At 41.1% G+C, this 23417-nt stretch overlaps 1 protein-coding gene across 1 annotated transcript in view; it reads right to left on the bottom strand.

Annotated features, from left to right (window-relative positions):
• The window catches only part of ADARB2 (adenosine deaminase RNA specific B2 (inactive)), a 351327-nt gene extending 330411 nt beyond the window's left edge, over positions 1-20916 (bottom strand). The window contains exon 1 of the mRNA XM_017674821.3: positions 19965-20916. Coding sequence (XP_017530310.2) covers positions 19965-20064 — 100 coding nt within the window. The 5' untranslated portion in view covers positions 20065-20916. The remainder of the gene's footprint in view (positions 1-19964) is intronic.
• Positions 20917-23417: the final 2501 nt, after the last annotated feature.

The raw sequence follows: 23417 nt of genomic DNA, 5'->3' as shown, positions 1-23417 counted from the left end.
AATATTTATTGTCCTTCATACTTAGACCAGGAGAGTACATTTAATTTCTCACATATCTGTGTTTTCCCTCATCATCTCTGAATCTTAATGATAAATTTCAGAGCTCTCCACAGTATTCTGCAGCAACGAAATGGCACCATGAGCTTTGTGGGTCTTGGGTAATTATTACCCTTTCTTCTAGAAAGTAACTATTTAGAAGAACAAAAGTGATAACTTTCTGTGTTTGATATTGATCACATAACACATTGTATCTGGAGTTGGTATGTGTGCACCTGGCAGGGAAGTTGGATTTGTAAGAATGAGCTGAGATTTGGGAAGTTTAACCTTCAAATGTGTGCTGGAGGGACCCTTCACCCTTGTTCACTTCACCCACAAGAACGTGGAGGGACTTGCCTACCTAGTGAATTCGGGAGGATGGTGGCCGTCAGCACACTCCTTTGGGGAGGACTCTGGACTGCCCACTGGTCACCTGCCCCACAGCCTATGGCTATCACGCTGGTGTTCACACCGTGCTGTTACTTTCAGCCTCGTCTTCACTGGCTGTGAAGACCATTTGGGACTTCAGCTTTGCTCCTTATACTACTTGTCAGCCTTTCAGACAAGCATGGAGAGGAGCAGGGCTTTTAACATGCTCCTGAAATGCTTCCAAGTGGGTGCAGGTTTCCTTAGTTTGCTCTTTGACAGAGAATGTCGTCTCAGAGGGAATCCCTTCCCAGGACGTTTTCCTGCATGTGATAAAGATGGGGAATGAAGACAACAAATTCAGAGATATTTGGAGTTGGTTTACCAGCTGGGTGATCTCAGGGAGCTACTTCCTCTCTCAGTAACTAAGTTTGTATGGTAGATCTTGCATCTTGCATGGTAGCTTCCAATAAAGGGGCCTGTGATGGTTCCTAGAGCTCTTGAACTGATGGGTGGCATCCCTCTCCATGAAGACAGCTGATGGAACTGTTCCCTCTCCGCCTGCTTTACTGTAGATTTGCACGAGGAGCTCCCTCCTTCACAAGGAATAGAAAGAATGTTGGCTCTGACATTTCTAAGTTATTACAGATGGCAGTGGACCTCTTATCATGTAGAATTTAATACATCTCTGAGCTGTTCTTTCATGCCCCCAAAAGGCATCCTGATAAGAAATTAAAGCTTAGACACCTTCTCTGGGAATTTTACCCATTAACCATTAGACTGGTGCTTAGCTTAGGATATCTGGAACTCCCAAACTGCCCATTATATTTGTTGCTCAAAATTCACCCATTAAAAAAATTTCCAAATTATGTATGCCTAAGCTCCATTAAGACAATTCACAAAACAATAATGTTGTAAGCTGTATCTAACACAGATATTTCAAATTAGTGTCCCTACATTCCTCCAGGCCAAGTGACAATGACTGGTTTCTTATTTATAACTGAATCTTTGCACAGCTCCTGACACACGATAGATGCTCAAAACTGTTGCCTTTCTAGACAGAAATTTAACAGTTTCTCATCTTGTAAAAAATTAATGTTTTTGGAAGGAATGCACACAGCTCTTATGCAGGCAAAACTTACTGATGTTTGATGGGCTCTGTTTAATACAAAGGTAAGAGATTACTAGGTGTGTTCTGTTATTCACTCCTTTCGTTTCTTTTGCTTTGCATGTGCTTTGCATGAAGAAATAGGTATGGAAAAACACTTGATGGGGGCACACTGGGTGGTCTCACATGTAGAGCTGGTGGCTATATACAGGATGTGACTTGAGGGACAGAAGGAAGACTCCTTTTACCTTTTCCAGAAAGATCTCTCTCAGCCTCAATCTTGATGACTAAAACTACATTACTGCAAAAGTTGGGCAAAAGCTGCTTTCCTACTAACTAGCAAACTCCTCAGTTGTAATGACATGTTTTTAATCCTTTCTTTATACTTTACTGTGAAAGAGTTTTGTCGTTTGCAATGTCAAACAGGTGATACCAGATTTTAAAGGTGACCTGTTGGAGGAAAAAGTCTAGCTGGAAGGAGACAGGTGAGCATCGGGGCAAGGAGAACTCAGAGTGAGGATGCTGATACCTGGGAGGAGAACACACCTGAAGAGGGTGGAAGGTGGCACCAGATGGTGATGGGAACTGCAGAGTCAACAGTGGCTGATTCATTTCAGCAAAGCTTTCAGCTGAATGGCCTGGAGTCCCCAGTGAGTCAGTATCCTTGGCCAGCATTCACCTTAGGTGAAAACTGTGCTAGCTATGTGAAGAAGTAAGAAGGAAAATTAGGCCTGCCTGTGCTGTTCGAGAACTTTGTGTTTTGGCGAGCAGGCAGCAGGACACTGAGTTTGGTGAAGGAACCTTATGCTGGACAGGATAAATACAAACAGAATCCTTCATGTGTGTAAATATTCAGTGGGACTGTGCTTCAAGGTTATTCTCAAAAGGTTTCTTGTGGGTTTTAAGGAGCATTTTTAAGGTCCCAAATCCCCTTTTATTTGGCCAAGAAGAAATGGGAATTAAGCATTTCAGGCGAGGCACTGTGTGAAGATATTGGAGGTCAACGTAAGTGTCTCATGGGCAGAAGTACGTGGGCCAGGTTTCGATCTGCATGCGCTAACTAGATACCTGCTGTAGGGGGAGCTCCAGATCTCCCAGGACATGAGAGACAAGTCATGCTCTTTGTAACTTTCAAGTTAGCTGTCAATATAGTTTATTTCCTTGCTTCCATATGGAAGTGGAGAAAGCCAGGCTCCGGGCATGGATAGGTTGTACTGTAAAACATAACTACAACACATGTTTGATCAGGGTCCAGTGCTCGGTCAACCAATGGATTATAAAATGTGTTCCTTAGGGTTCTAAGAGTTTGCAAAATTGGTTCTTTCTTTTGCACAAGAAGACTTCATATGATTTCAATTTAAAAACGTCCCATTGTTTTAAAAAAATTGACCAGAATTGGTGGGATGATATGTTTGGGCTAGAATGGTAGTTAAAAAAAGAAAGAATATTTAAGCAGCTTCTATACAAGATTGGAGGCCAGGATTAGAAAGCATAAGAGGTCAGTGTCTCAGGTCAGTGTTGCTCTGGGAGAAGGGGATGGTTGGTTTGTGCCTGACACTGTGAAGCATGTCAACACAGCATCTCAGTGTAGAAGCTGGCATGATGAGCAAACAGAACTGAGGCACACTTTTTTAAGACTAATTGCTATCTTTGTTTCATTTATTAAAGACCGAAGCTAAAATAATTCACCTAATAAGCATTTCTAATCTGTGTGGAGGCTTCAGTTCATTGGCTGATGCTCGCTTACTGGCTTGCATTTGGTTCTGTCAACACCCATTTAATGCCTTTCAGAATCTGTGCGTGCATTCAGAATGTAAAAATGATATCCTCAAAATTAAGGCTTAAATAGTAAAATCTAGGTCTTGGTCCTAACCCACTTTTTATATTTTATATTTAAATAACTTGAGTTGGTTTTTATTATTTTGGGTCCATATCTTCCTTCCATAGGAAGATTTATACCTGATTTATGGTGCTGCCATAACCATCCCAGCCTTAATTGTATGAAGTGACCCCATGGAGATGGTGAGCTCTTTCTGCACATTTTAGAGTTGGCTTTGCCTGGACAGTCCACCAAAATCAGCTACTTAAAAACCAGGTGCTTTATTGAAAGCTTAATGAGGTTTATTTTAACCACAATATCTAATTAGTCATATTTCCCTGAATCAGATAACCTATTTTTTTTCTTCCTGTGGTTTGACATCCTGGTTTGATTGCTTTTATTGAAAAACAGTAAGTCTATAACTCTTTGTTTACCTCTTTGCCTTGGCTACCAGGAAGCTCCGCACTTTATCTAATGCTCAGTAGTCATATTATGCCCCCAAGATTTTTCCATTCAGTCTGGAAGTTTGTTTTCACTTGCAAAGGGTTCACTGTATCTCTGCCTTTTATGGTAGCCATATAATATTCTTTTTGAAAGCAAGTAGGGTTTAAGGATAAACTAAAAGCACCAAATGCATTTTTAGGGTATCTTTTACTACATGAATAATAAATTTTTATTAACTGAGAAACTTTCAGGGTTAGTTCACATTAAGTGTAATGATGTAATTCTTTGTTAAGTTGTAGATGAAAATTGACCCCACAGATCTAGGAAATGTAAGAATGTGTAAGTAGTGTGGTGAGGAGTAGTCTCCCACAAGATGAAGAACAGGAGTAAAACTGCTAAGCTGCAGCACTTGCTCAGTAGGGATGCATCTACTTGGAAGGTTATCAGGAAGATTAAGGTATCCACTGCTTTTCCTTAAATGAGCCTAAATTGAACATTATCCATTTGATCTTCCCATTGCCTTGATGAGAATGATTCCAAAAGTATAAAACCATTGAGTAGCTTTATAAGGAGTAGAATTATCATCTCTGAAAGCAAAAAGAAGGTGGGAGGGAGATTAATGAACAAACATAATTTCAAACTCAAGATTTTCCCTTCTTCAATATGGAGGGACTTCAGCAGAAAGACTGAACAGTGTAGTAACTGATTCATTATTATGGAACTTGGGTAAATAATTAAATTCACTTAAAGAAAAGGCAACAAAGAGAGTGAAAGGAGCCAGAATATTGCAAGAGATGAAACTTTACTATATGTTTTAAGACCAAACAAATGTTAATGTTGATATAAAATAATTCAGAAAGACTAAGTATTACAAATAAACTTTGAAAACAAAAGTTTATGATCAGAGCATTTTCAAAATTTGCCAGTGCATTTTTTAATCTGGGAAAGACTGTATTTACACTAAGTGACCTGGCTCTGCTGTTTGCACACTTGTAATATGGAGTGCAAAGACACACAATTGCACACACGAGTACACACTTTAAGTCATTCAGATTAGGAACAACTTCTATTTTAAGTCAACTGGGAGTTGGAAGACGTTTTTACAAATAAAGAGTTTTATGCATTAGTATTATACCAGCAGGGAAGTTTACAAGAGCCCATTTAAGCCGTATGCTGACTGCATGTGTAACCTGAGTCCCACTTATATTGAGATGCTGCCTCCCTGTCAGACTGGCTTTGGGTCCCAGGCTCCAGAACCTTCTGTGGTTTGCAATCTGTGCTTTCTCAGCCCCTAGCTCTCCCATGATCTGCTCTGGGTTTGCAGCTGCCCTCCATCCACGTAACTGATGGGGAACGGTGTAAAGAAATGTGTGCTCAGCCCACTCTGTCCTCTACATGCCAGGTAGGAGGGAGCCTCCCATTATGTCTGGAGATACGGGACAGAGATTCACTGGCTCACTATGAATAAAATGTCACCAAGAAGTGGTGATTTGCTTACAAAGGAATTGAAAAGAACCCAGAACCCTACCTGTGCGGGTTTATGTAAAATGATTTTATAAGCAAGATTTTGAGCCGATGGGACCAGCAATCTCAACAGATTTGCATGTTGTGGAGTTGCACACATTTGCCTTGGTGTGCAACTCCTGGTTAGACAGCAGGAGTGGGGTGTGCTTTCCTATGAAGGTCTCAGGTATTAGCTGTTTTGTTTTGAAGTGAACACGTCCAGGATCAATCTTCATGTGGGGAGTTCAGATTCCTATTTGACTATTCTGTACACAAATTTGTTTCTGTAATCCACTTTTCATTCCTTTACCCAGTGAATTTAAAACAGAACCTATATGTTTACCTATGGCTTCAATTTGATTTTAACTTTGTATCACCAGCATAGCATCTGAGCCAGTTTAATCTAGGAAACTAGAACAGCAAATGTATCCTTTATGCATGAAAGTGGATGAAAGATATCCTGTACATAAATGCACAGAGATGCACACAGAAGGTAATGCAGAATGTTTCTATTTTAAATCCAGATGCACAATAACCAAAAAAGTGTGTTTAAATCTGATGAGTACATTTTATAATATTCAAATTACAGCATTTTAGTGAATGAATACTATTTTTTATTTTCACTGCAAAATAGTAACCAACTTGAAAGTCACAACAAACAATGTGCTCATCTAGACTCATCTTCTCGTGTATGTGGGTGTTGTGCACGTGGGTGTTGTGTATGTGTAGCACACTGGCTGCCTTTACTTCTATTTTTTTCAGAAATAGAATGTAAAATGTCCTTCCTTCTAATTTTAATTCAATGTATTCATTAAATATTTTTATACTGTATAATTAATATTTATTTTGGAATTTAATATACCAGTTATATAGATAGCTAAAAAATGAAAGATGTTGAATGAGTTTGTTCAATCACTAAAGTTTCCTTTAACCTCCAAGGCAGAAAGCTGTTACTCATGTTACTTAGTAAATGAAAGCACAGTGAAACATAAATGAGTATATATAGGTATTTGCATATACATGTATTTACATATATACAAATACAGCTACACACATACATTCATTAAGACACCATGAGCTGGTTTCATGCTTTCCAGTATGTCCTGAAAATGGAAGGGACTAGCCCTCTCTTTGGAGCCGTGGGTGTCAGCTCCGTGTCTTCTTTACAGGGCACTGGTAACATGGCTGTTGAGCTGTTGTGACAGGAGTTTCCCAAGCGGCAGTGAGCTCACACTGCCCGGAGTATGGCTGCTCTTGTGTCTTATGCATCCTCACCTCGAGAGTCCCCTCATTGGGGACTGTGCCCCCATGACAGCCTTGCAGTACCCATGTGTCCAATTCACACTGATGATGTTTCCTTCTCACCAAGAGCATCTGCTTGAACACCAAAGTTTCTGGATTTGAAATGAAGCTCTTTCACCATCTGGCTTTCTGAAGTAGCCTCTTCTGTTTTTGGGTCCTACTTCCCTCACCCTTAAAAGGAAGATGATGTTGAGTTAATCATCTCCTAAGATCCTTCATCTCTCAGTAGGAAAGATATTTGGCTCATTTTATCAAGTTGGAGAAAGAGCAGCCGGGGGGAGGTGGAAGCGTGTTCCGCTTCTCCCCCTTACGCTGTGGGCAGGGGCCCTCCTTGGAACCCTGGCGGTCACATTGTCTCTGACTAGGACAGGAGAAAACACAGGAGGAGGACAGCACTTTCATGGAGGCTCATACCAGCACGTTGGACGGCAGCACCCATGAACAGCATCAAGAAAAATACGCTGGACGTTTAATCAAATATGCTTTGAGTCTAATTCTACGAGTATTTATCATCCACTAGTGACGTGATGGTTTATACGCACAGGCCCTGCGGTGATGAATGGAGCTGATGAGTTTCTGGGCCGTCACTGAGGTAGGGGTGATGTTTCTTAGACGAGGGAGCTGATAACCTAATGATGTACTTTAGCTTCCAGGCAATGTCTCTGGAGGGGGACAGAATTGTGCCTTTCTGTTTGTATGGGCTGAGTTGTGTCCCTGAAACTCATATTTTGAAGTCCTAATGCTTGGAACTTCAGAAGAGGACTGTACTTGGAGGTGGGGTCTCTAAAGAGGTGAATACAGTACCACGAGTTCATGGGATGGGCCTTTGTCCCATCTGACTGACCGGAGTACTTATAAAAGGAGATAAAGACACAGGCACACACAGAGGGATGACCATGTGTGGATATAGGAAGAGATGGCATCTACATACCCAGGAGACCGGCCCTGCTCACACCTGGATCTTGAACTTCCAGCCTCCACGACTGGGAGAAATGAATGTCTGTTGTTTAAGCCACCCAGGCTGTTACTTTGTGGGGGCAGCCCTAGTACACTAATACACTGTCCAGAGTTTTTGTATAGCTAATTTAGACTAATGAATACAAAAACCTCCTCCTGTTCTAAATTTTATCTTAAAGCTTCATTTATAGGTCTTTAAATATGACAGACATTTGACTATTCACTGTCTGAATACACACACACACACACACACACACACACACACACACACACACACACACATGAAATGCTTGAAATCTTATAACTCAGGGCTATTATGCAATCTGATATTTCAAATTCTCTTCTTATTTTATAGGTAAGGAAATGGTGCAGCAGAGAGGAATTTCCGGAGTAGAACAGTCTAAGTGCTCAATAAATATTAGTCATTAATTTTTAGTTCTTATTGCCTGTGGGCCAAATAGGCAGTCAGCTGAACAGTCCCCATCATTGCTGATTTACACTTGACTGAGCAGGGAATCTTGTTGAAAACACTAAAGCAAAGTCTCAACTAAATGAATCTTTCAGGATTTGTCCCCCCTTGTGTTTTGCTAACCTTTCGGGTTAGGCTAACATTCTGTAAAACAGACACGTCCAATCCCCAAATGTCTACTCACCCACTTGCGCCTGTGATGTGAGTCAACTCAGCATGCCTGTTTGGGACCAGTGTGCCCAGCGATGTCACTGGGGCAGTGCCACACAATGCTCCCATTTATTTTTTCTCCATCAAGTGTCGGGGCTTATTTTTGTTGTGAACCTAGACTAGAAAGTCATTCCTTCTTGCAAACTACAGCAGGATAAATCACATAGCATTGCTTCCAAGTCATACAGGACACATCCACAGGCCAGTGGAAGATAAATGGCATTGCCAGGGCAACACCAAGAGGGAATGCTGGAGAACAGAGACTTGCTCAAAATACAGTAGATAATGTCTCTAGATTCATACATGAAATAAGAATATTTTCATATACAGAGGTGGTTTTGATATTAGTAGTAAGAACCCCAATAGGAGGAAATACCATTTTGGATGAGAAAAACATGGGTCAAGTCCATCTTTTGAGAGCCCTTGAAGGGTCAGCTCAGCCTGAACACTGGCAGAGCCCTGATGAAGCCAGAGGGAAGGCAGCTGCTGACCCACACAGAATTAAGGATAAACAGTCCCCTGGTGTGGCAGGATGGATACTACTGTCAGACTTCCGTTGTGCAGAACTATAATATGTTATGCTAAATATGTACAAATGGTACGTAGCCTTCAATCCATTGTGTAGTTTTATCAACTCACTCTTTTATTATTTCCCTAATGTCAAGTTTGGAAACTTTCCTGAGTATCATTACAGATAAATATCCGGACTGAGAAATGCAGCCAGGATCGCTGTTGCCAAAGTGAGCAGACCAAGGAAGTCAGTGGTAGCCCTGGAGACTTTATATCCCAGGGCTGCACTAGGGGCAGCTCTACACATGTCCCTGCTTAATTAATGGGTGTGAGTGAAAGAGACAGTGGCAGAGAGAATTCCCAAGTCATCTTATAGGCAAGAGGTAAGGAAGACCGAGTATGCTGTCCACAAAGAAGCAAGGGACACACACGCACATAAGACTCGTCTTTTCCATGGCGTATTCTGTGTGTGCAGTGTTGAGTGCACGTGGCTGTGGGAGCACCTTCTATGACTAGTCAGGGAGCCCTACATCCTACTCTGTGTGACCTCCAGGCAGAGATGCCGCCCTTGGTCACAAAGAGTGTATAGCTACATCAGAGGTCTGATGCTGTGTTTACCTGCTTTCTTCGGCTTGGTGCTAGGCTTTTGTGTTACATAGACACACACAGTGCTTGCCCTCAGTGCTGAGGAAAGAGTTGAATTCTTGTGGACCAAGAAGCAAGATGGTGGCTGAGTTCTTGGGCAGGGCCTGGCCCTTCTTAGAAAGAAGAGCCCAGAATCAAGTACAGATGTGGGAGATTCAATGACAGGTGTGCACACACAGGGCAGGAGGAGGTGCATGACCTTTACGACCAATCGGCAGGCATAGGAGGGAGAGGCTGAGAGCTCTTGGGGCCAGAGGCAGGGCGCTGGACTCCAGAGGCCTGCTCACTGCACGGCACCTGTGGGATCTGTTTGGATCTGAGGAATTCATCGCATCCCATCCTTACAAACACCCGTGAGTGTGCCAGTCACCAGCATGGCTGGCTTGACAAACAGCAGCGTGCCTTCTGAGCTTTCTGAGGGGATCTGTAAACTCTCTCTTCAGCATAAACTACAGAGAAGCCACCGCCAAGCTGAGATGTGCTTTCTGACTCTTTTGGAGCATTTTCAGAGCTTTGTCTCTGCTTAATCCCTGCCATTTAGCACAGTGGCTGACATAACGGTGCTCCACAAATGTTTGCTGAATGAATAAATTCTAATTTGCATAGCAATGACTTAAAAGTAAATTAGACAGTGTCCTTTCTAAATCTGCAATCTAAATCTGATCATTAATTCTACAACAACCACTTATTGATGGTGTACAATGAGGCAGCCACCATGCTAATTTCTGGGAGCACAGAAGCCGCATCTTGGCCCACCCTTGAGAAGTCACCGTGCATGCAGGGCAATGCCTGCCGTCCAAACCTGCAGCTAATTCTACAAAACAAGGGGTGAAAAAGCACCTGCTACCATACTGCCATCACCCCCAAGGTGGTTTAGGAGTATCACCCTATACACTATCTCTCAATGTTTGTTCCCTTATGGAAATTGCTCTTCTGATCTACAAAATCTCCTTAGAAAATGTTCCTTTCTACTATATTTTTCTGATTATTTCTTTAAGCAATTCTTATTTCAAAACAAAATCAATTTTCTCAGTGGGTTTTAATTGAGTAGCTATTATGTTTTGACGTTGTCGAAGGAATAAAAATGTTCAAATCTAGAGAAATTTATATTTTCAATGATTAAGCTTTTATACAGGAGTTTCACTTGAAATAAATAAAAGAAATACAATAGAAATAAATTTTATAAAAACTATAATATTTTGTGTTAAAAAATATATATCCCTAGACTTTAATGCTGTATTGGGTCAAATAGTTTATTTTGGTTCCCTGTTTTGATTTTATGTTTGTATCATCCCCATGTACAATATGAGCTCAGACAGAAGGACATGTCAACTTATTTTTCTTGTCTTTTTAGTTCCCAGCTCCTTGCTTAGCCCACAGTGGGCACCTGAGGGGATATATCTGCAAATGAATAAATGTACTTACACATATCAAACACAGCCCTTGCCTGTATGCAATGTTTAAGGAAAATTACAAACAGAGCAGAATTGGATAGCATGCCCCATATTTTCAAATCTAGTGCCCTTTCTGTATTAGAAGATGTAGAAAATAAAATGTAGGAACCTGAACTCTAATCAGAGCAAAGGAAGAAAGAGACAAGTTATTTGCCATCCTTCTCCAGGTCTCTGTCTCTCTGTGTCTGTCTGTCTCTCTCCCTTGCCTTCTATTAACACCCCTTCCTACCACTGTGGTTTCTGCTTCTCTCTTGTTTTATGATATAAAAGGATGACTATTTTTTACTAGTGTCAAAGACAAAAAGATTTATTTCACTTCTTTGTGTGAAATATGCACAAAAGGATATAATAAAAATGTCTTGGAATTTTGCAATTAAACGCTGTGTATTTTTCTGAATACTACAAACATGATCATAAATCAAGATCATTTTTTCACTCCTTTTCAAGGAGTCTATGCTCTCAGAAGTTGATTCAATATTTTTTTCTACATGTAACTTTTTAAATGTTCATTTAACAATGTGTATATATTAGACCTGCTGTTTCAGAGTTGGAGACTCTTAATATTTCAGCATTTATTATTTTGATAAATGCTTCTAATATTTCAAATCTTGAGTTCGTCATCTCTATGTATTATATGTGTATATTAGGAATCTACAGAAAACCTGCAAGTGCCATTTTTTAATGACTTGAATTCTATTCATCATCTACAAACAAAAGCCCAATTTACAATGGAACTTCCCTAAAACACTGGTTTAAAAAACTCAGGTGAGAACCTAAAACCACGTGAACTCTCAAATTTGTTAGATTTAAAATGAATAACCTTATCATCCTAAATGCTTAATAAGTAAATATTTCCCTGAATTTCCATCAGAACTGACTAGATGCCTGTCGGCAGGGCCGGATCATGGGAGGTGTGCTTGTCAGAGCTGCTTCAAAGCCCCCTTCAGAGGGCACTGTGGTCGCTCGTAGTTCATACCTTTCAAAGGCTGTCAAAGTTAGTGTAATTTCCCATTCTACTCTCTCGCACATTTTTTAAAAGCTTCTGTTTATCTTAGTATTTTTCCTAGAGATGTAGCAATGATTTTTATGTCAAATTTATTTCTTCTTTAGAAAGGAAATTAGCAGCATGAACTCATTTGAATTTTAAAAATTTCTCCTTGAACCGTATGTCCTAAATTAAAAAATCACTGTCTATTAGAATCTGTTTGAATCTGGATAGTCCTTTAAAAACTTTCATCTACAGTATTAATTTTTAGAGTCAAAATGAAAACACAGTATCTTAATGTCTATGGTTACATTTGGCCTTCCATGTTTTTTAGCCACCAAAGAAGAGTAAAGGGCATTATTTAAAAATATTCTTTTGCTCAACATCCAAATTTATGAAACAGTCCCTTTTTAAAATGTGCATGCCATATAATGTCTGAGCTTGTGCAAATTTTATGTTTCGGCACTCAGGCCTGAACACAGTCTAATAAAAAGAGAGCACATGCTTCCTTTAAGGACATATCTATTTTCAAAGCCATAAGCCAAATGCGAGTAGAGCATCTGTTATAGACAGGCTTGAGTGAACCCAGCCAGACTTGGGGAGCAGAGGAGGTCAAAATCTATTTTGCTGACGTTTCTGTCATGTTTATTAAATTGCACTTTTCCAAAAGCAATTAAACTTTTAGGAAATATTGCAGCAATTTTAATGAGGGTAAATCTGTGTACTTCCAATGGACTCAGACTGATAAAAGCTGTATTATTCAGTTATTGGTGTCCTAGGTATGTGCTTGGAGCTAGTTTGTTTTGACTCCCAAGTGCTGCTTCTTAGAAACAGTAGCATCCCCACTTGCTATCTGTTTTAGACCACAGAAGGGATTTGCCTTGCATTAGCATTTCAACTAGTGACAAGTTCTCTGAACTGGGTTCCCCTCGTCTTATTTAAATACCACATTTGGGAAGACATATTTGAGAAATCATGTTAAGACTTCACAAACGATGAAGCAGATCCTCTATCACTCAGCTGTAGGAAACAAGAATTAGAGATTTCATCTGAAATAAATGGAGCAGCAAAGATTAATTAAATCTATAAAATTCTCCAAAGCACATCCTCGTGTCAAGGCACTTAAAGGAACACTTTGCATTACGTGCAAATCACCTGAAACTATTGAGCTCTTATTTGGGTGTAAGATTCACTTCTGGATAGTAGAGACTCCAGAAAAGAGGGCTTACTAGCATATTCTGAGCAACATTCATTTTACTTATTGTCCAAACTGTGAGGCAACAGCAACTGATAGAAACCTTTATCACCTTTGCAAGTAAGTTCTCTCTGGGCACAGTTATAAAGAGCTCAGCAGAGTTAATGCAAATGGCTGTAGCTGACATGAACAGGTGCTCACACTAGAAGTGACGGCCGCCCTACTGCACTTTGTCTCACTGCTGGACTTCTCTCCCTAGTGCCTGGGAGATTTTGAATGTACTAACAGTGGGACCAGATCTGGACCTTTCTGGGTTGAGACCAGCTTCTGGAATATTCATGTTGGAACTGAATTAGCAGGTGCACACATGGACACCCACATATACACACACGACTGCTCTGCCCTCTCTGTATCAAAGCAGCTTGGGGAAGCCACCTTCAGTGCTGTCATTTTAAGTGGACACAGCTAAAAAAAAAGCTCTTAAGATTTTTCATCTTTTAGGGATTCAAAAGAAATGATCTTAAAATCTAAAAAGCGCCTGAGCACTTATATTACATAGCTCTTCCATCTTACACATAAATACTGCTTTTCTTTGTTTCTATAAATACTCCATTTACTGGACACTATTTCTTAATCAAGCATAAACTCTCCTCTTTAAGAAAAACATAAAATTTATATTACCTAAGTGTTATTTTTTGAGATTTAAAAATTTTAACATTAACTATTGGTAATTTTTATTATTTAAAACAGATGGTAGTAAATTCATATATATGTATACGTAGATGTATGTGTTGGTGTGTGTATATTTTACAACACAAAGAGGACATTTACAGCCTCTTTCTCCCCAGAAACCAGATACTAATTATATTCATTTCCTATCAATAAAGTAATAAAACAAGATTATTTTTCTGCCCTTCATACTCAACACCTGTAACTAGAACAAAAGGACTAAATATCCATAGCATATAGAGGGGACCCAAGCACTCAAATTAACTCTTTACTTTCAAATATTTACCATACTTCAGAAAAAAATCCTCTGTCTTTGCAAGTGACCAAGTTTATTTTTTGGGGAAACTACAGATCTCTTAAAAAGCAAACATATCCAATTTTAGGTTGTAATTTTTTGAAGTGCTTCCTGGAAACTGGACTCCCCCTACATTTGCAGGTGGAGACTGAGGGCTCTAGGAGCTGCACTTACTGTCGTATTGCTTAAATAGAATCAATCAAGAAATCAGACGCAATACCCTGTCCCTGTTCCTTTGAAATAAGATAAGCACATAAATTAGAGTTTAATCACCCAGGGGAGATGTTTTGGAATCGAGGGAGTCACCTATTCAAGTATAAGAGTCTATGTTTCAAAATTTCTAAATGTTCCCTCCCTTTTTGTTCCCTAAAGTCTCCCAGGAACCGATCAGATTTACATGTGGCTCAGGAATTGAACTGATGTTTTCCCCTTCTTTTGAAAGCAGTGTCCCTTGATTTGGGAATTCACATTCCTAAGTGAATTATGACATATTAACAGCTAGGAGCAAACAATTGTCTTTGCACAATCAAGTATTTAATGGCACACATGTCTGTATTTCAGTGGAAGAAAAACACTTAACTGAAAAGTAGGGGTTAATTTAGGTTCACTCTATTTACAGACATCTAACGTATGAACCAGGGTTCTTCGGCTCTTCAGCCAGTGCATTGCTATGTTGCTTTTTCTTATAGTAGGTAACCACCACATGGTTAGTGCTAACACTGAATAGTTAGAATATTTTCATATTTCACTTGGCATTCACCTATTTTTTTCAGTTTCGAAATGGCTCTAATAAGTGCTTTTAAAATCTTGCTGACCATGTGAAGATTCAGCCTTCTAGAAATCTTGTTTATTAGTAATTAAGAGCCCAATCCCCCAATACAGCATCTATTTAGAAAAAATATTTTTAAATGATGAAGAGCAGAATGGTATAATTACTTTTGGTTTTATGAGCTGTTCAAACTGTTCATATTTAAAAAAATCATTTTCAAACATTTTAGGAAAAGAAATAGGCAGATATAAAAATGCTCAAATGTTTCAACTGTCTTTACTGTGTGCGTATATACACACATACACACACAACAAATACGTATCTTGCTATTAGTGTATATATATATATACACACACACAACAAATACATATCTTGCTATTAGTATATATATATATATATATATATATGCATATTTATATCTTTTAAACTGAACATTGGATGCTTTCAGAACATGTTTTCTTTTCATGCCTAAAAAAGAGAACTACAATTTTCTACTCCACATTTCCTTACATTATGCTCTTTTGGGACAGCACTCTGCAAATAAGCAAATCACCACTATTTAGGTATGGATACATGAACGTCCTATTTTTATTCTAAATTCGAATTCACTCATCATAGCTAGTGTCCTCAAAGCATCCTCAAATTATTGCTGTTACACGGTCCCTAGAAACCAGAGGTACGAATACAAATTTTAAAAAGAGAAAGGAAAAAAGCCCTATACAATTAGATGACAGTGAAAGGTTTAATCAGTTTAATTTCATCACTAAACCCAGCCCTTCCTCGCGAGCCGTCGGAGAGCGAGGTGAGTGAGGGCACGGGGGTGCAGCTGTGGTGCAGAGTAGCGTGTCCCCGACCGGCCAGGATGAAGCACAGCCAGGTGTCACCTGGGTGTGCAGGGGGTGAGGAGCCACACGGCCGCTACTTCCTCCTCAGCACAGTCTTTCCATTCATTAATGTTTCACGGAATTCCATTTCACAACAAGCCTGGCCTCTCATCCATCTGCTCTACTTATTCTGCTCCTTTGCCAACTTTTTATGTGAATTTCACAGTGTTTGGCAGCTGGACATGCTCCTACCTCCCTTGGTTTGTCCAAAATTTATCATCAATTTTCTAAAACTGTGTGATCGGTCACCCTGCAACAATATCTAAATCACAAGTGTTAACTTATTTCGCTGTCAAATACCTCAAAAAATAAAAATAAAATAAAGGTCATGTACTGATGACTGAATTCAATTCAACTGACTTAACAAAAGCTATTTTCAAAGCACCTTAAATAGTTCTCCAAAGTTCCTTCCCTTCCTTCATTTAACAACTGACTCACCATGGAAAACCCTACCCTGATTAACTGCATGGAACTGCTGAGTTTGTATTCGTTCCCAATCCATCTCTAAATATGTCTATGTTCAAAGAGCAATTAAAAAAAATTTCCAGAAACTTCATTTTACACATTGTATATACAAATGGGTCAAATACCAAAAATACTTTACAAAATGCATTCCATGCTAATGCATAGTTTCTTTTAGGAAAACTACTCTCACAAAAGAAAGAACAACGCATATGCAAAACAGAATATATTTACTATTTTAATAGTTGAAAATACACCTGTGAAATTCCTCAGACATATTACCCTGAAGGTATGCAATGGGTCTGAGATATGAAGCGATCTGTCTTTATATACAAGCTGTTAGGCTCCTGTGATGCATGCTGCCCCTTATTCTACCTGGCGGAGCTGATACTAATTTTAAATACCTTAAACCTTTACCTTTAATATTTTGGGTTAAAATAGACACCTTTTATAATATTGACGCACTCAGTTCTTTCCTAACACAGGCATACATTAATACAACCACAGAATATAGATTTGATTGTTTAATCACCGTGCATCATTCCACCCAGAACTATAAAAAAAAAGTGCGTCTCTTAGAACTGGCGAGCAATAAACTGAATGGATATTTAATGAGGGCAGGTAGCAGATACTACCTCTGAAAAACTACAAGTGCCCCCAGGATTTTCTGAAAGTCTTTGAACAAAACCAAAGCACAATCAACCTACGTGTCTCTCACGTGCCACAGAGGATGTGAACATTCCTTGATCACATGTACAAAAACTAGATGGTTTCCTTGTCCTTTGCACAGTTTTTTAGTTGCCCATTTTTCTCCTTCACAAATGTCACATTTTGACATTTTTCATCTGTACCCAAAGTGTAAATTATTCATAAATAATTTCTAAGAGAAATTTAGTCCTAACTAAAAATGCCACACGGAGCAAATGTACAAATGTACAGCACGAGGTACTGATAAAATAACAGAAAGGGTCTTCAGGGCTGGGAGGTTACTCTGAGCATCTTCTCTAAAGTTTATCTGAGAGGGAAAGGCAGGTCCTGGGTAGTTAATACCTGAAAGTCATATTCTGTGGGTACATTATTTTTATTTTTGTTTTTTTTGGATTCTTAAAGATACGTAACTCCCATGTGGTATGGAGACTAAAAATACCTAGTACAGGAAAATATTTCATTTCTGAGGTTCTGCATCACATTTAATAATAAAAGTATTGTATAAATTTCACACTAAAGCTGTGGCTACTGAGTTTTATTTCAGAGCCCATAGATTATTTTGACCATAAAAAGTGTAACAAAAAAATCAGAGTAAAGCCACTCTTGGAGTATACATTTAGAAATCCCGTAGCATCTCACAGCACTGGAAACTAAAAGTTATGATGCATCTTCAAAGATGACTCCTGCTCATTTGAATGGGTGGAAAAACCCGTACCATTGGCAAAAAAGGTTAACTTTCATTGTAATGTATTTATTCACATATGAGAAGAGCCCTGACTTGGTGCTCAGAAACAGAGGCTTCAGTTAATACTTGGTAGGGCCTTATTAAGGTTCCATAACAACCATCAATACACATGTGGATTTTAAACTGCGGCAAATACAAAGTTTTTAATGCTAGATAAGCTTAAAAGCTGAGGCATCTCTATTCAGTTACTACTGTTAAGATTCTAGTATGAATATTAGGACATAATTTAAGTTTACCATTTTTCTTTAATAGAAGAGAATAACAAGCATTTGTAATAACTAGGAATTATACAAAAACTGGTTTGCTTCCAGAAAATGCAAATAATGATTTATCATGTCCCATAATTGTTGTTTTCTTTTACTTTGATCACCTACATTTACATTATTAACTTACCCTTGAAAAGTGAATATTTAGTAGTTTGATCTGACTCTTAGCTGTCGGCAGATGCCACAGGAAATTTCACCCCCACACGTAAGTTTACACATAATAGGAATTAACAGACACATCCTGATAACTCTTTCCCACTTCACTTTTTGACTTTGAAAATTAAGAGTCTCGGTATGTTTAAAATAATCAAAGCATGGAAATATTTCATATAAATTTTATTTTTAATTGTTAGAGTTCAGTTTATAGCAAATGAAATCTTCCTTCTGATTTCTTGTTTTTCTTCCCAAAATTGAATGCCTTTTAAGATAGCATGACTGGCCTTTAAAAGTATGAAAAATGAATTTGAGAAAGGAACCAATGTCCATTGGCTTATATTTTATTTCTATAGATTGCTTTATTGTGAAATATTATTCCATACTCAATATTCTAAATATTTAGTCTAAACAAAATTGCTTGGAGACATGAACACTTGTAGTATACAAGGTGCTTTCTTTTTTCTCTTTTATAAGTTATGCTCATATTAAATTCTGTGATCTTTTTCAATATCGTTGCCACTTTTTGTTAGCATTAACAGACCTGTTTCAGAAAGAAATTTCCAGATAATAGAGTAAACAGCTGCACTTGGAGCAGCTCTGAGAGTTAAACTAGAATCACGAAATTACCCCATCCGGAAGGCTCTGAAATCTTTGAAGGAAGTTGTCTGGCTACTTTTGGTCCCTGTGGTCCTGACCTGCCATCATAATTAATCTGTTTGATATTGGCATTTGTGTCTTCACTCTATCTGGTAATTTCTATTACTGGAAGGAGTCACGAAGGACTAGGGCTGTGTGTGAGGGCAGTTGGGAAAAGATGTGGCAGAAACTTGTCTCAGGCTAGTGTAAGGATGAAAATCCCCAGGAGGGTGGACAACCTCAACTCTATTGACAGGGTGTCCTGTGTCAGAAAAACTGGAAAATCTGACACATTTCAGTCCTGCTGCTAACTGTTCATATAGCTCTGTATTCACTTTTTAAAACCAACATATTTTAAATAAGGGTGAGAGCTGAACTTTCTCCTGCAGACTCATCTTAGGAGCTGCTGATAACAAGTTCTTCCATGGGAAAGAGTAGGCGTATTGGGAGGGTCTTTCCTTCCTCCCGTGGACTCTGTGCAGGTGAGGTGGCATGTTAGGACCTTGCCTCTCACCTTGGGGCAGGGGCTGGTTTTACACCAGCCCCTCTGGGGGAGCCCTGGGCTGGTTATGGAACAGGCTGACTTCAGGGCGGCTGCTCCCCAGAATCTCAGTAACAAGACACAGACATGACAGTATGTCAGCAGCAACCTGTCAGCCAGCTTGCTTTTTCTCCTTTTCTGGTGTGCAAGGTTTTTTTTGCCACTAACAAGCTAAAATGCCTATTTCTCTTTTCACGTATTAATTTCTGCTTATTCTGCCAGGACAAGCCTGCACTCTCTGGAGGTCCGGGTGTTTACAAAACAACAGACACCATGCTAAATACAAACTGTCAGGCAATTTGGGGAGGTGACTGCCCGCTTCTTTCTCCAAGGCAATTTGGATGGAAAAGCTGGCACAAGGTCTTGCCCCTGGTTTACAGGGATGCTGGCTTAAATAAATGTTTCCTTTGGCACCGTGTGCTAATGTCTCCTCTGTGAGAGTCAGAAGCAGTGCAGGCGCCATGGAGTGAGTCCTGGAGGGAGCTGTCCTCCAGGCAGAAGGACGACGGGGTCCCGTTCCTGCCCTCTCCTCCGCCTGCTGCTGCCCAGCCTCCTCGCACTGCTGCCCGGCCGCTGCTCTGTGAACCGTCCCCTCGGGGCTCCCAAAGCCCCATTTACAAACGCATCTGAACTCCAGAGGGCTCTGCTTTGTGCTGACATATCCCTAACCCAAAGTGAAGCTTCTGGACACAAGCCGACCCCCCAGACAAGAGGACGGCGGAGAGGCGCGGAGAGTTCGCGGTAGGCGGCACAGAAAGCCAGGTCCTTACCTTTCCTCTTCGACCTCCTCCTCCTCCTCCGCTTAGACTTGCATTTGAGTTGACTGTTCAGCCCTCCGGACCCTCTGCTGGTCCCCAAGACCGATGCCATGGCTGAGACTTAGGAAGTAGAGCAGGAGAGGAATCCTTTCTGAAACAGTCTCCCCTTTCCTGCTCCGTAGCCGCCGCTGCTAAATGCTTCGCAACCGGAGAGACTCACTTTTGGGGACTGAGAACTGGCGCTCCCCGCCCTTCGCTCTCTAATTGTTCTGTCCCTGCCGCCGGGCTGAAGCCTGGGATGGAGCCGAGCGCCAGCTCCCAGGGTTGCACCGACAGGAGAGGTGCGCCTGGCGCGCTCAGCCCTCCTCGCGGCTTCTCTTGAGCTGGGCTCCAAGCGCACGGCTTGGACTTTGGCACCTCCGCTAGTTGTTGGGCACCAGCCACTTTGAAGCCAATCACGCAGGGAGCTTGTCTATTTGCCGCTGCAAAGTCTAATTAGATCCAATCGCAGCTGTCTTCTGGCTCTGACATCAGCACCTCCAGCTCTCTGCATCCCTGTCAGCTTGCAAACTCAGCTCCCATTTGGACGGATGGAGCTGCCCAGGACCCGGTGGAAAGCGAAGGAGGCTGCTGGAGGGAGGGAACAGCTCCTTGGCAGCCAGCTCATCTGGGTGAAACCTGTGTGGGCAGGAGGGATCGCCCCTGGGTCCAGCTACCTGCTTCAGACCCTCGAACAGCACACTATGTTTCTGCAGGCTCCGAGAGATGCAGTGACTGTTTTCCAACCACTTTCTAACTCGCGAATTCATTATAAAGCTTGTTGTGTGCAGGGGGAAGTAGCTAAGAATTATGGAGACTTCGTGACCTCAGAAAGGGACTAAGGTCTGCGATCCACCAGAAGACAGCCTCTTAGGGTGCTCATCGCTCAGATGCAGCATGTTTGCCTGTCAGCTTGTTTGTTTTGTTTTGTTTTTCCCTTCATATCCCTTGGCTGTTCCCTTTGTAAAAGAGAAATTGCATAAAGACAGAAGTGTTTGGATCTGATTTTAAGGAGAGGGATTTCAACTGGTTGCTTTACTTAGGGAACAAGGAGGGCTTCCATCTGATAATTTATTGCCAAATGTAACATTTAGATGAAAAATATTTACAAAGAGGTGGACTGAAAATGCTAGTCACTTTGACTGATTTTTTTTTCTCAGGGTTATCCTATTTTTGGGAAGGCTACATATCTAATGTAACATATAAGGGGAACAATCCAGCTATAATAGTTGCATTTTGCTTTTAAATCACATATGCTATTCATTACAGTAGGAATGGTTTGGGGGAAAAAAAAGTCATTAGCAAGCATTACGATATTGATATGAAAATGATATATAAATATTTCTGTTATTCACAAGTTTACATATACCCTTCTCAAGCTCCCTATGGGCCTAGAAATATCCAGATAATTTTCTTTACGTAAGAAAAAATATTACTCCAGGGAGTGTTGGAAACGATTTAGATGTTCAGCTGTGCTGGTACACAGTGAGCTCACTTTTCATGGATGAGAGAGAGGAGGATGTCTGATTTCAAATCCCATCTCTGCCTGACCATGGGAACTGACGCACCCCAGGCCTCAGTTTGCTCATCTGTGAATGGGACTGATGACGGTGGCTGCCTCAGGTGTATCCTCACTTGAGAATCACTGTGAACACTGCCCGGTCCATGTTAACCAACTACACTATTTTTCAGTAAATTGATCCAGTAAAAACTTTTGAAAGAATATGTGTGCATTACAGGTGAGCCTCCTGCGAAGGGACGTTTAACTGTCTGGCTAGTTTCTGATTGACAAATGCAATCAAGCCAGGTTCCTCTTTTTGGCTGCCTCCAACAATTTCATTCCACCGAGAGCACAGCTTAAAGATGCTGCTCATTTCTCAAGCATGTTGGCAAAGTGTGTGATCACTCATTACTCACTGTAAAGGGTACCGGAGAGCATAAGCTCTACCTGGAAATGTGGTGCAGGCCCTTGCCGGCGGAACTTCCTGCTACATACCTGCCTAACCCTAGGCCGCCCTGCTCAGGCTTTTGCAGAAACCTGGTCCCTGAGCTGGGAAACCAAGGGAAGATGTTTGAGGCAAGTACCACCACAAATGCAAGGTCACCTTCAGGGCTGCTGGCATCTCTTCGCCCTGTTCACGGCCCTGTCATTGTACAGGGCAGAATGCTGCCTCAGAGGGGCACATAATTGCTGTTTGCTTTACAGGAGCATGGGTGCACCCAGCACAGAGCACAACTTCTGCCTATGTGTTGCTTCCAATTTTGTGGTTAGGGAACAAAACTGGAACCTGAAGTTCAACACATAGGTTAGATCCTGATTTGAAAGTCAGTTAAAATCAAAATCTTGGCCAATCTTTACCTTTCTTGAAGTTCCTCCAATTGGTGTAATTTCTGCCAACATGACTTTAGCATACACATGCCATTCTCTGTATTTTACTTATTTTGACGGAATAAAGCACACTGGATGGGCAAGGGGGATGGCGCAGCAGCAGGATCTCAGTGTCCCAGGAGGAAAGGCTTCAGGACAGGCTGGGCTCACAAACACCCAAGCTTCAGGATGGTGGGGAGCAAGCAGCACTCACACCCTACCCCCCACCTCCACGAGCCTCTCTGCCTCCTCTCCTGTCCAGATCCTTCAGCGTGGCAGCCTGAACCGAGAGCAGCAGTTGGAAGAAACATCAGGTACCAACAGCACCTGATGCCAGCAGGAGATGTGACTGATGGGCGTCTTGAGCCCCTCTGGGCCTGTGCCCAATCTGTCCCTGGAATAAAGAACAGCCCCTTGGCGGCGGCTGCCCAGAGGCCCATTGGGTCAGCCTGTTAGCTGGGAGCTGGCCGAGGGACAGAACAAGGGGCAGCTGAGCCTGGACACAGGTGCTCCTGAGTCCAGAGACAGCCCTTGTGCCCAGGAGGCACAGCTTCAGGAAAGGCTGCAGGGGCCCTGGGACCCATTCACAGCACCCTGGCTTTGGCCAGGACTCTCGCTGCCCAGGTATTTGTGTGGGGGTCTTGCCCATTTCTTTGATGCCCTCTGTCCACAAACCATCAGCACCATGGTGCTGAACCAGCATAGATGTGCTTTTGCAGGATTAACAAGAATATCTGCCTTTTGCTCGAGGTACTGGACTAGGTCTACATTGTGCACTGAATCTCGTCTGATGTTCACACAAGCTCCATGGAGCAGAACTGAAGTGGAATTCCTTACACAGGTGAGGACACAGGGCCCAGGGGATTTAGGGAACCTGCCCAGAGTTCCAAGGTCACAGTGAGGGGTCACATTTGGGTCATTCCCACTGTACAGCCTGTGAAGTTGACCCCTTTGCCTGACTTGCTTTTATTCTAGAGTCTGAAACTGCTTACTTTTGTGGGCCTCTACAAGCCTTCTCTGAAATGGGTAAAAATCGATTAAATGGTGACTTTGAGCTC

This window comes from Manis javanica, chromosome 2 (assembly GCF_040802235.1).
Source record: "Manis javanica isolate MJ-LG chromosome 2, MJ_LKY, whole genome shotgun sequence".
In the NCBI taxonomy this organism is placed as follows: domain Eukaryota; kingdom Metazoa; phylum Chordata; class Mammalia; order Pholidota; family Manidae; genus Manis; species Manis javanica.
The sequence above is the reverse complement of the archived record's forward strand: the minus strand, read 5'-3'. Positions and strand labels throughout refer to the sequence as shown.